Source organism: Hemicordylus capensis, chromosome 5 (assembly GCF_027244095.1).
Source record: "Hemicordylus capensis ecotype Gifberg chromosome 5, rHemCap1.1.pri, whole genome shotgun sequence".
NCBI classification, from domain to species: domain Eukaryota; kingdom Metazoa; phylum Chordata; class Lepidosauria; order Squamata; family Cordylidae; genus Hemicordylus; species Hemicordylus capensis.
Genome location: NC_069661.1, coordinates 143,024,317 through 143,038,468, shown reverse-complemented (window position 1 = coordinate 143,038,468; position 14,152 = coordinate 143,024,317). Strand labels below are relative to the sequence as shown.

At 46.0% G+C, this 14,152-nt stretch overlaps 1 protein-coding gene across 3 annotated transcripts in view; it reads left to right on the top strand.

Annotated features, from left to right (window-relative positions):
• The window catches only part of CAMK1D (calcium/calmodulin dependent protein kinase ID), a 322,158-nt gene that overhangs the window by 149,034 nt on the left and 158,972 nt on the right, over window positions 1–14,152 (top strand). For all 3 annotated transcript variants that reach the window (XM_053253950.1, XM_053253951.1, XM_053253952.1), the window contains exon 2: window positions 2,705–2,836. In XM_053253950.1, the coding sequence (XP_053109925.1) occupies window positions 2,705–2,836 (132 nt within the window). The remainder of the gene's footprint in view (window positions 1–2,704; window positions 2,837–14,152) is intronic.

Below are 14,152 nucleotides of genomic sequence, written 5' to 3'. Positions count from 1 at the left end.
CTCTTCAAGGAATGGGCGCAGCTGTCGAATCAGCTGAAGCTGATAGAAAGCATTCCTGGCCATGGCCTCCACCTGAGATACCAGGGTGAGGCCTGAGTCCAGGAGTACTCCCAAGCTGTGCACCTGCTCCTTCTGGGGGAGTGTAACCCCATCCAGCACACAAAGATCTAACTCACCCGTCAGATTCTGAGCCCCTACAATTAGTACCTCTGTCTTGCTTGGATTCAGTTTCAATTTGTTATCCCTCATCCAGCCCATTACTGCCTGTAGGCAGGCATTTAGGGAATGAACACAATTTCCTGATGATGCAGATGAAAAAGAGAAGTAGATTTGGGTATCATCAGCATACTGATAACACCCAGCACCAAAACTCCTGATGACCTCACCCAGTGGTTTCATGTAAATATTAAAAAGCATTGGTGGCAGAATGGAGCCCTGGGGGACCCCATATAACAGATTCCATTTTGAGGAGCAATTGTCACCAAGCTCCACCATCTGTAATCTACCTGAGAGATAGGAACAGAACCACTGCAAATCAGTGCCTCCTATCCCCAACTCCCCCAGGCAACCCAGAAGGATACCATGGTAGATGGTATCGAACGCCACTGAGAGATCCAAGAGAACCAACAGAGTAACACTCCCTCTGCTGATTCCCCAGTAAAAGTCATCCACCAGGCCTGCTAAGGCTGTATCAACCCCTAAAGCCAGTTTGAAATGGGTCTAGATAATCAGTTTCCTCCAAAACCACCTGGAGTTGGTTGGCCAACACCCTCTCGAACACTTTGCCCAACCAAGGGAGATTGGAGATTGGCCTATAATGATCCACCGCTGAGGGATCCAGGGAAGGCTTCTTTAAAAGATGTCTAACTATTGCCTCCTTCAAACGTGGAGGCACCCTACCCTCCCTCAGTGATGAATACACCCAGCACCAAATCTCCTGATGACCTCAACCAGCGGTTTCATGTAGATATTGAAAAGCATTGGTGACAGAATGGAGCCCTTAGGGACTCCATATAACAGCTCCCATTTTGAGGAACAACTGTCACCAAGTTCCACGATCTGTAATCTAACCGAGAGAGAGGAGCGGAACCACTGCAAAGCAGTGCCCCTTATCCCCAACTCCCCCAGGCAATCCAGAAGGATACCATGGTCGATGGTATCAAATGTTGCCGAGAGATTCAGAAGAACCAGCAGAGTCACACTCCCTCTGTCAGTTCCCCGGTAAAGGTCATCCATCAGGCCGACCAAGGCTGTCTCAACCCCATAGCCAGCTCTAAAGCCAGTTTGAAATGGGTCTAGATAATCAGTTTTCTTCCAAACTGCCTGGAGGTGGTTGGCCACTATCCTCTCAATCACCTTGCCCAACCAAGGGAGATTGGAGATTGGTCTGTAACTATCCATCGTGAAAGGGTCTAGGGAAGGCTTCTTTAGGAGCGGTCTAACCATTGCCTTCTTCAGACAAGGAGGCACCCTATCATCCCTCAGCAATGCATTTATGATATTAACTAGGCCACCTCCAACAATCTCCCTGCTAGATAGAAGCAGCCAAGTCGGACAAGGATCCAGAGAACAAGTGGTAGGCTGTACCCCACCAAGCAGCTTGTCCACATCCCCAGGAGTCACAGATTGAAACTGATCCAACTTAATACTGCAAGAAGGATTGCTGGACACTTCCTCCGTAGACCTTGCAGAAATAGTGGAGTCCAAGTTGGCCTGAATACAGGAGATCTTGTTTGCAAAGAACCCATTAAAAGTGTCACAGCAGAACAACCCCAGGGACTGATTTGAAGTAGAAGGAGCAGAAACTAAACTCCTTACAACCCGTGATAGCTCTGCTGAGCGTGAACCTGCAGCCACAATGCACGCAGACCAAAATTTTTTATTTTTTTATTTTTTGCTGCACGCACCGCCACCGCATAAGTCTTCAAATGGGCACATGCCGCATCCTGTCAGATTCAAAACAAGTTCTCCCCCACTTGCAGGGGTGAGTGGGTGGGGATAGCAATAAATGCAGGAGTGGTAGTGCCCTCCTCCTCCGTTCCACTTTGCTGCTCTTTTGTTGTTTGATTGCAGTCAGCAGCTGAAGACATGTCTGTCTCCATGATGTGTAGTTCCACCCTAACTCCCACTAAAATCAGTCAGACTAACTTCTATTGTACAGACATATTTAGAATCAGGTTTTTGTGTATTAAATCTCTCTGATTTTAAAAAAAACAGGGCTAAAATATGTCCATTCCCTCTCTGGATTGCTCCCTGTGCATATAAATATAAGCATTGCTTCTAAGGAAAATTAAAGTCAATTTTAGCTGGATTCTATGGCAGCGACACCAGGACCGGCTATGGTACAAGCTTGTCAATATTCTGTTCTTGATTGTGCTCAGTATTCCTCTGCTCGCAGCCATGCTCCTGTATACACATTTAACTTGTGCAGTGGTTTGTCTTTTTTATGGTGAACCAGTGCAACATCCTAGGCATTTTGCTGCACTGGTGTAATGTGAAAACTCATGCCATTGTTTGGGTTCAAGAGCCCTTGTATATGATTTCATCCATTTGTTTTCATTCTTGCCTGGCAGACCAAAGGGTCATGCCATAAGTATATGAAAGATGTTGTTAATAATAAGCACTGTCTAATTCCGTTGCAGAATAACTGCTCTCAAGAGGATACAATATCAAATACATTTTTTGCTTGCTTTCTTTTTTTCAGTGGTGCATTTTCGGAAGTAGTTTTGGCTGAAGACCGAGCTACTGGAAAACTATTTGCAGTCAAGTGCATCCCAAAGAAAGCCCTGAAAGGGAAGGAAAGCAGTATTGAGAATGAAATTGCAGTTCTGAGAAAGTAAGTCTGAATATGTTCTTCCTCTGTGATGGCCTGAATGGGTCATTTGGAATAGCCCAATAAATATTAAAACAAAAACAACTGACTGAGCTTAATGATAAATCTAGGTGAAATGCTTTTCTCCCTTTTCTGCCCATTTTCCACACTGGGTTAATATAATGGAGCTGCATATTCTAAAGCCCTTGATCACCGTTCTTCGCTTGGATATATCAAGCAATAGTTTGTATGCATGAGAATCACCATTTGTGAATTTTCTTCTTTCATACAACATTTATTTGTTGTTTCATTGCATTCAGAATTAGAGCAGTGTTTAGCCTTTTTGTTTTCTTGAACAATGAATATGACATTTTAAAACCAAAATATATAATACAACCATATATAGGCATAATATTATATATAATTAATATGTGATACCTGTGCAAAGTAGTGGCCATTTTGGTTGAAGCACCATTGAGATTTTTTGTTCAGTTTTGTAGTATGGTGTTCAGGGCATTTTCTATAACACACATACGGTTTTTCAGCTTCATAAAAATTGCTTGTACTGCTATATATGACTATTTAGAGGAGTAGGGTAAAACCAGGCCCATCACCACTTCATATTGGCCCTCTGCTAAAATTAGTCGCTGAACAGAACAACATCATTATTTTTTCCCTTCCCCCACCCCTTCCATAATTTTCCCCACAGCAAATGACTAGAAATGTAGGTGCCAAACCTGCCTGCATAGTCAAAGCATTTCTCAGCATGCCCTGCTAAATTTAGATGCATAGGTATGTAGGTGTTTGTGTGTCCTTCTGTTTTCATGAGATTGCTTGTTGCCTACTGCTCATTGCCATGTACAGTACACTGGCATGCTAGGCACTGCATTAAATGCTTTGCTTCTAAATTTTTTAAAAAATCTAACCCTTGCCTGGACAACTGTACAGTAAACACCATTACTATCCAGTTTTGTAAGTGATTAGATTGTATCTTGAACTGTAATGATTGACAGTTCCCTTTTTTATCCTAGCAGTATGTGACTGCATACAGTACACAATGTTGGCCAGAATTCATAACATACATTTCATTGAATCTTGAGTCTCTAGTTTCATATTGGAATCTACGCTATTGTAATTTAAGTAGGTCAGTTACTTAAAAATGGAAAATATAAGTTACTCTGTCCTACAGTGGAGATGGGAGAAAACTTTGAACCTGTATATCTTGGTTTCATCTCTATCAAAGGCTATGAGGCTCTCCACACAAGCAGTGAGGTGAGTCTCATAATCGGTGAGACTTGCCAAAATGAGGTTTGTGGGGAGAGCAGGCTCAGCCTGCTCTCCCCACAGACGAGCAATGCTGCAGTCCTGGGCAGCCAGATTGGCCGCCCACATGACTGCCGGCTCCTTCACAGAGCCAGTGGGAGCTGCGGGGATCAGGGACTGCATGGCCCCCAGAAGTTCCAGGATGCCCCGTGCAAACGCGCAGGGCACGCTGGAGAGACCCCTGAGCCCGGGAGGCTGCTTGCAGCCTCCTGGCCTGGGATCTCCTCAGTGTTGCTGTGGCGTGGAGCCACAGCGATACACAACCAAAAAAAAAATCCTGGGTTAGCGGAGTGGAATTTGGAGGGTTTGCTGCTGGGAGCCGTGTGGCTCCCATGGCAGCAGACGATCAGCAAAAAGCGGGCTAGGCTCCCTTAGCCCGCTTTTTGCTGATCATGAGAATCTCCTCAGTGTGGGGAGCTGTAATGGGTTTCACAGGCAGAGCGGGCTTGACCCACTCTCTCTGCAGACGATCAGGTGTCTAGCCCTGGGCAGCCAGATCGGCCGCCCACATGATTACCGGCTCCAGCATGGAGCCAGTTGGGGTGGTGGGGATCAGGGGGCCCCTAGCCCCCAGTAGTCCCAGAATGCCCCATGTGAGTGCATGGGGCATTCTGGGGAGCCCCCTGATGCCAGGAGGCTTTTTGTTGCCTCACTGTCAGGGGTCTCCTCATGAGTCACCATGGCGTGGCAACACACAATCAGGTAAACGGATCCTCAGCCCTACCTTGGAGAAGCCAGAGAGGGAACCTGAAACCTTCTGCTCTTCCCAGAGCGGCTTCATCCCGAGGGGAATATCTTGCAGTGCTCACACATCAAGTCTCCCATTCATATGCAACCACATAGACCCTGCTTAGCTAAGGGGACAAGTCATGCTTGCTACCACAAGACTAGATCTCCTCTCCTTAATTTGTGCAATGCCCCAATGGCAAGCTGACGGGGACCCCACATCTGATCAGGATCTTAAAAGGATCACTTCCAATTTACTTTAAGCCTGTACATTAACAGGTTTAACCTTTAATCAGTTCGGTAACTGTTTCAATACAAATAATTTTTAAAATATTCCTAAAGTGAGTGCTATAAAGTCCCTTAGCTGGAAATAATCGAACCACTAGCTATTGTTCTTGATCATTATACTTCTCTAATCTTTTCAAGTTCTTAAAAGACTCCGGCAATCTTTTAAATCTCTTGGGTCACTTTTTAAAATTGCATTACACCATGGGTAGAGATGTGCATGGACTGTTGGCGGTGGTTCGGTCCGAATTCAGACCAAACCGCCACTTCATGAACCGGTTTGGTCAGACTGACCGGCTTGGCCAGTCAAACGGACAAACCAGCGTGAGCCAATTTAAAGTGGTTTGTGATCAAACTGCTTGATTCGGCCTAGTTAATGGACGACCAGTTCAGCCGTGAACCAGTCCGTGCATACCCATAACTGAGAGTAATCCTGTTTTACCTGTTTCCACACAGAAAGTGAAGTGAATGATGTGAAATTTTAAAGGACATTTATCATATTAAGTAACAGAAAGAAACTTCAGTCCAATACAAAACTAGGCATAAGTAATAAAACATATTTCAAACAATGTAGATATACTGATTGGAGACCTGAGAAGTGTGTAAAGCAACTAGTACTGTAAGTGCTCAGACAGCTATGTGTTCATGCTATTTCCCATCAGTCATAAAGCTTTTTGCGATGCCTGTTTATGTTTTCTCTCTTCCTGTTACAGTAACTTACCTCACACCTGTTAGTGTGGTTTGTTTCATGTTGACTTTGGTGACTGAAAAGATAAATAAATGATACTTGAAGTTATTGTGTGTTTTACAGGACAGATTCAACATTATAAGGTCATCCACATGACCAGCCCTATGGGAGTAGGACAGGCTGCCCCAGTTAGGACTGGTCATGTGAAGTGCTGGGATCACTCCCGATCCCACCATTTCTTCATTGGGCAGCTCTGCTTTTTAACCGAGGCTAAAAGTGAGGTTGGAAGATGAGCATGTGCCTCCTACCTCACCCTGAAACAAATGCACTCCCTTACTTGTTATGTTCTGGTCTTTCAGGCACAGGCAGACACCACTTGATCTTGAGAACAAACAAACTTTTATTCAATCCTCCATTTTGGATTTCTAGTAGGCATGTGCATGAATCATTTTGATGCCTCTGATTTGAGGTGCAGAAATGATTCGCATTGCCACAGCTGAAATGTGTGTGTGTGTGGGGGGGGAAGCGGTAGCTTTAAGGAACAGGCACGAGGTGCTTACTTACTCCACTGCAACCCTGCTGCCATTCCAGTCGCAGCACTGTATTGCCAAAAAGAAAGTGTGGTGCTGCTTCCTCGTTCACAGCAGCCTGCATGCAGCATTGGCACATACCTGGTGTCTGCAAGGGGCGCGAGCACACAAATAGGCAGTGTGCATGCATGGTGGCCTTCAAAATGGCCACCGTGAGCCAGGAGATGGCTGACAAGGCCTAAAAACGGCCCGAAAAAGACCGGGGGAAGGCCAGCCGGGGGGGACACCTTTGGAGACACCTCCCTCCCATGGCAGCACCACTTGGAGGCCGCAGGACCCGGTTGTAAGTTTTTTATTTTTTTAAAAAAATTAAACGTATAGAACTCCCGAGCTGGCCTGGGTGGTTCGGCTCGAAGTCGAACCAAACTGAACTAGGCCCTGTTTGGCTCGAGAGCAAGCCATCGAACTGGTCCGCCCGGTTTGATAGTGAACCGTCTTGTCCTCGAGCCAGTTCACACATCCCTACTCGCCCCCCGCCTGCACGAAATGCCTAATTTCTAGTATAAGTGGAAAAGTGTGTAGGGTGCACTCTGTTGCCCTCTGTGGTAACCTGAGAGAATAAAATGTAAACTATATATTACACTACTGACAAGGATTCCTTAGGGTGTTTGTTTCCTTGGCGTTCTTGCAATATTAAAGCCTTTCTTCTGTGTACAATCTGCGTGTTGCGATGAACATTTTGCTATTATACAGATAATAAATAAACTAATCATTCAGTGATCAGATCCAGCTATGCCTTCCCCCTTGTTTTAGCTCTCTGGAAAATGAGATCTAAAGTTTTCCAGTAAGCCACAGTAAACAGTTGCTGCTTACCCAAACCTGTCAGTCACTTTATTAGGTAATATTCCTTACTTTTCATATTTGCTTTGATTGTGGATCAGGCCTTCACTACTTACAATCCATTAAGTCAAACATGGCCCACCAACTGTCATGGCAGCTCAACAAGTAAAGAATATAGCTCCTTTTTTGTAGCTTACCTAGGGCTGTTAGAAGAGAAAGAAGCTGTTCTCAAGACTAGCCTAACCCTGCCTGGGCTGACCCAGGCAGAGTTAGGCTAGTTGTGAGAAGCGGCGGGATCCTCATGGTTCCCTCCACTCCCCGCCTGCCTAAGCCCCTTAATCAACCCACCTGTTAACCAAGGTTAAGAGTGCTCTTGTACCCTTAACCCGGTTACTGAGTATCATGTGATTCCCTGGGCTGTGTGCAGCTCAAGGAGTCACAGAGACAGGCACATAAAACGCCTGTTTGAAGGAAGAATCCCCAGTGCAACACATGTGCTGTGCGTTGCACTGAGGGATGCCTGGAGGCTGGAACAAGTCCCAGCCTCGGATCTCTCTGCCCTGCTCCATGCTTCACGGAGCTGCATGGAGCAGGGCTGCCCATGTGGGCGCGCAGGAGGCATGCCAAAGAGGATCTGCTTGGTCATCTGGGGGGAAGGTAAGGTGAAGGCAGCCCCCCCCCCATGCCCTCTCTGCCTGCCCAGGACAATTGTGTGAATAACTTCAAATAAGAACACCCAGCAGGCCACAATTCATGGCTGGTGGGCTGCATTTGGCCACAATGCTCTTCTGGCCTGCTGTAGACATAATAATACTGAAACTATTTTCGGTCTATGACTATGCTATTTACAAGCATCGTGATGATTAGGCCTCTTCTGCAAAAAAACACAGTGATTGATTGTTGTGTTAAGTAATTATGGGATTACATATTATTTGTTGCAGTCTGTTAGAATTTGGCTGGATTGCAAAGACTTCTCAATTGTTATATTCCAGGGGGATGTACTTGACCTGCTGTGAGTTTCAGGTTCATATACTGTATGCCCTTCCCTCTTCCTGTGAGGAGAAAGTAAAGGGACTGTGAATTGGGGCCAACCAGAATACTTCATGAGGCATAGACACCTGATATATTTGCATTTTTTAAAAATTAAAAAATGCATATCCACTTCCGTATTTGGTTTTATTGTGAGATGAAGGACCTATATGCTTTATACACATGAGTATTAGATAGGGGTGTGCACAGAACCGGCTGGCCCGGTTCGGTTCGAGTACAAGCTGCACTCGAACCTGACCCGGCCCCGCTTCAAACCCTGCTGGTTCTTTTTGGTCCAGGGGAATTCGCGAATATATATTCTTTAGATTTTTTAAAAAAATTATTTGCCTCTATTTATCTGCAGCTGCAAATGCACAAATGGCCTCTGCAAGGCCTGGCATGGCCCAGGGCCTCACAGAGGCCATTTGTGCATGCACAACAGCCATTTTTTTTTAAAAAAAATGGCCATTGTGCATGAGCAAATGGCCTCTGCCTGGGCCATGCCGGCTCACAGAAGCCATTTATGCATGCACAGCCGCAGGCAAAATGGCCACCGTGCCTACTTACGGAGGCCCAAATGGGCCAAAAACTACAGTAAACCGGGCCGTGGCGGTGATTACCAAGGCTGGTGGTACTTTTTTTTTTTTTTTTTAAGAATCACGAACTGGGGGGGGCGGGGGCGGTGTTCGGTTCCAGTCTGGATGGAACCAAGGGTGTGGTTTGGTTCAATCCCAAACCATCAAACCTCTGAACCGAACCCCTGAACCAGTTCGCACATACCTAGTATTAGATATAAGTAGACTCAGGGAGACCATGCTCCTTTAAAGCACCAAAATCCACTTTAAACAGATATTTTAAATTAATAGAAGAATCTTCTGTTTCTATGCAGTTGTGCTGAGGCATAAGTAGCTTCAACTTATCCATATGCAGTGCTTTTGGGAATGCTCCTTTGTTTTTATGTAGAAGAGATGTATATTCAGTAATGTACACATACTACATTTTTCTGCAATTAAGCCTTTGTTACACAATTACTCCCGAGGTCTAAGCAAGCCCTGAGTTAGCTAAAAAAATGACACTGCCTGAGAGCTAACATGCATTATAAGTAGTGACAGCAGTTGCTCAGAGCTGTGGTTTGGATAATGATCTGGCATGTCATCACAGAAACAGCTGCTGCTGAAAAACAACAATTTTAAGGTATTGTCAAGATGAGGTTGTGGTTTTCAGACCTGTCACCCTCTTTGAAGGTTGCTAGCAAGCAGAGGCTCTCCTTAGGCAGAGGTGTGACCCTTTAACTTTTATATCTATTTAATCATATCCTACCCCCACCTCACTGGCCCTGCACGGACACTACTCTTACCTCTTACCTCACCCCCTGACACTGCCCCTCTTCTCCCTTGCCAGCCTCCCCTTACTGTGTGCATTCTTTAACTGCTGCTGCTGCTGCTGCTGTTCTGGCTGCTTCACCATCTACGGTTCATCTGTGTCATCCTCACTGGCAGGCAGCAGCGACTTGTTTGCTGTCGCTCTGTCGCTTCCTCAGTTGCATAGCTTTGGCTTTGTGTGTAGAAGGTCCCAGGTTCAATCCCTGGCATCTCAGGTCGGGCTGGGAAAGATTCCTGCCTGAAACTTTGGAGAGCCATTGGCAGGCATTGTAGACACTACTGAGCTAGATGGTCCAAATGTCTCTCACTTAATAGAAGGCAGCTTCCTGTGTTCATATGTTCCTCATGACCGAAAGACTAGGAAGAAGGCAAGGGTAACAGATAGAGGAGAAAGCAACTGCTGTAGGAGAGAAGAAGGAGCAGAGGTAAAGCCCGTGCAGGACAAGCCCAGCAGGAGCACCAGTCTAGCCACCTCCCTTCCTGTTGAAACGTGTGCCAGGGCCACATCAGAGTCTGGCACTCCATGCCAGGGTGAGTGGCCCTAGCCTCAAGAACACGGTTGGTACCAGAATGGGGAAAAAATTCATTAAGGAAGGGTTTGTTTGTTTGTTTGTACATTTATATCCCGCTTTTCATCCAAGGAGCCCAGAGTACATGGTTATGTTTATCCTCACAACAACCCTGTGAGGTAGGTTAGGCTGAGAGATGTGTGACTGGCTCAGAGTCACCCAGTGAGTTTCTTGGCTGAGTGCGGATTTGAACTCAGTTCCAATGTTCTCTCAATTTTTTTTTCATCTGTGTGCGGAATGAATTTTGTTCTGGGTGGCAATATCAAGGCAGTGTGTGCACACATGCATTCAGAGTGGGGCCTTCCTGATTCAACCTGTGCGGGATCTAACCACTACACTACACTACTACTGGTTTGGTAAAGGTGGCAGGAACAACAGGCTCTTAAGGCACCCCCAGACAAACCTGGACTACCAGCAGACTCCTGAAGAAACCTGGTTAGGTTAGGAGCAAGATAACACTCCTTTAGGGCCCCAGAGCCGCAAGATGGGCATTATCCAGAATCTCTGGGAAGAGCAAGACTTGGAATTATCAGAAAAGGATCAGAAGTCTTTCCCCTTCAGTCCTTTAGGGAATCTCCCAAGCTGGGATTCAGCCCTCTTGGCTGCCCTTGCGTGGGAACAGACCCCGACTACATGAAGGAAAACCCAGCTTCAGCTGTTTAAATCATGAATTTTTTGACTCGGAGTATCTTAGACCTCTGCAGATATGAAGGGGTGGGATTGTAGGTGCCCCTCTTCCCATCCCTGAACCCATGTCAAGCGCTCAGCCTGACCACCTTTGCAGCATAGAACTGCCTAGCCTCTATGGGGTCTGGAACCTTGACTGCTGCTTCTTTGCTTCAAGCAATAAGTCATAGTGTGCTGGGTTTATTTGCAAGAGAAAGGTGGTGGTGGTGCTGAGTACTTAACCCTCCCTTTATCCTCCGCTTTCCTACCTTCTGTATATTCCACCCACACACAAGTTTTCTCCCAGATGGATCTTTACCATGTCAGGTGGGGAAAGCTGTTGGGAGGCAGATTGCAGAGTGAAAGCAGCAAAGAGATGAATTTATTTTATTTTATTATACTTTGCTTCTTGATCAAAAAACGGTCCCCAAGCAGTTTGTAACAACAGAGGATAAAATACATACAAATTAATAAGAACAAATCTGTAGCCCTTCTCAAGGGATTTCCCCCTAATTAAGGGGGTTCTGAGTTTCTTTTTCCTTTGGGTGGAAGAAATAATTATTCTAGGCGCTGCCCGTTTATCATTTTCCATTGTTTCTATACAACAAACTAAATACAAACAGCAGCATAAATAAATAAATATATTTACTAATTAACTTATTAAATCAGAGAAAACATGCAAGGCATTAATAAGAGGAAACAGGGGAATGGTCAGGAAAATGTACATTAAAACCAAAGGGCAATTCTCACGATCGCCGAGAGTAGGTGGGGAAGGCGTGGGAGGCTTTTAAACTCACCTTCTTCCCAGACGACCCAAGTTCTTCTGGTGGGAGCATGAACCATGCTCCCAGACGAGCAGTACTGTGTGCTTGCAGTGCTGAGCTCCAGATGTTGGGAAGATGCATCCCAGCCCCCAGAGATCCCACAATGCACCGTGTGAGTGTGAGATGTATTGTGGGGATTCCACCAGCAACAGGCAAGGACCCATCAGTGCTTCAGCACTGGCTGAAAGCAGCTGGTGCTGGCACATAATCAGGTAAATGGGGTTAAGGGAGCACTCACTCCCTTAACCTTATTTAAGAGATAGGCTCCCTCCCTAGGCAGGTTTACTGCCGAGGTGCTACCGGGAGCTGAGTTCTTACAGGCAGCCATGCTACTCATGAGCACAGCCTCCAAGTTATCACAATAAGTTTGAAATACTTGACTCTTCTAAAAATGGATGTGTTGTTGCAGTTGCTCACTGCACTCTGGTCTGTTTTCTCTTTGTTTCTTTCTGTCTTTCTGTCTTCTCTTGTCTTTCTCTCTCTTCCTTTCCTCTTCTTCAATCTCCTTATATCTCTTCCTCTTTTTTGAGTGACTGTTGGCCTTTCAACTGCTGTCCACCATTCCTCCCACCCTGAATATTCCAAACACTTATTGGTTTAGTTATAGCTTCCTCCTTCTCTCTTCCCTGCCCCTTTCTTTCTTTTTTAGCCTACTTTCCAGTAGGCTTATGAGATCACCTAGCATTCCATGTGTGTGTACGTGTGTCTCTCCCCCGCATCAACTTTGCAAAGCCAAATGGGGTACAGTTGTAGGGACACATAGTCATCCAACCCAGTTCAAGATAGTGGGCACATAAACCTTTGAGGCGCAAGTGGGTTAAGTTGTGAACTGCCTAACAAATTTGAACCAAAAAAGTTCACAGCTGTAGTGATACATAGGGATGTCCCAATGACATAATTTGTGTTGCTGTCATACACTCTAGTCCAAGATCATGGATGCATGAACATTTGAGATGCATTTGAGGCTAACTTGTGGACCGTCTAACTGCTTTCAACCAAATTAGGCACAGTAGTAGTGAGTGAAACTCAGGGACACCTCGGTGGCGTAGTTTTTAATGATGTCATTCACCCCAATTCAAGATGGCAGATGTATAAACTTCTGAGATGCAAGTGGGCTAACTTGTAGGGATGTGCACAAAACCGGTTTGCCCGGTTCGGTTCGAATTTGAACCGGGTTAGAACCAGGAGGGGGTGGTTCGGTTTTAGTTTTGCTTGAACCTCCCCCTGGTTCGGTTCAAATTCCAACTGGTTCGAACCGGTTTGGACATCCAAAAATTGGTAGGATGGTATTTGCAGAAGCAATGTGGGCAGAGGAGAACCGCTTCTTTGCACTGCCCAAGCATAAATCCTCAAATGAGCTCTGTGTTTCAATCTATCAGATTCGTGCAGAGACTTCCTCCACTTGCACTCTAGTCATCTACCTCGCTGCTTCAGCTCCCACAGTTTGTCTGAATACCATGGGGGAAGACTTTAAAGCAGGTCGGAGAGGACGCTTAAGTGCGATTGTGTTTACCGCTCTAGTAAGTTCATTATTCCATGTTTTCACCAGAGCATCGACAGAATCACTAGCAGAGCCAGCTGGAAACCCTTCCAAGGCTTCTTGGAATCCTGTTGGATCCAATAACCTTTTCGGGTGGACCAGCCTAATGAGTCCTTCATCCCTACAGAGGTGGGTTGTGGCTGCAGGTCTTACCTTAACCAGATGGTGATCCGTCCATAACAGTGGGGAGATAACAGGAGCCCCCACCCATGGAACACCACCCTGATCAGAGCAAAAGAACAAGTCGAGCGTGTGACCTGCATCATGCGTCAATCCAGAAACCACTTGGGATAGGCCCATAGTCGTCATGGCCTCTATGAACTCCTGAGCCGCTCCAACAACCCGGTCCTGAAAGGGACGTTGAAGTCCCCCACCAACAACAACCTGGTCTACTCCAATGACAACTCAGCAACCAGGTCCGTCAGCTCAGTTAGACTCTGTTGGACAAGGATCTGGTTAATATTACCAGTGTTCCACTGAGGAAGGCGTTTTACATCTTTTTGTTTTCAGACTATGCCTCCAGAATATCTTGAAGGGAGATCGACTTTTATTAGAGAATGTTTAACATATGGTTTACAAAAGCAACAGTGAATAGAATTTCCCGATAAAACACGGCCGCGTACTAATAAATGTGTGATTGCAATGGTAGAGAGAATATAGCACTGTACGCAAGTTCCTACGGGTTTGGGTAGAGTCTGGTTAAAAGAGTTCAGTGAGAGGAATGTCCAAAAGGTCCAAGGGAGGGACAGATTCCAGCCTCACCTTGCGTGTGGCCGGCTGGGTCGTGCCAGTCTTCTTCTGCCAATTGCAGCCTCTGGGCGTGGGTCCTTGATGGCGGAGGGTCTTCTCCAGGTCCAGGGGGTCCTCCAGGGGTGTTGTCAGCAGGAGTTTCTGGTGTGGTCAGCTGCTGTGCTGGCATGGTTTGTTTAGCATGCAGA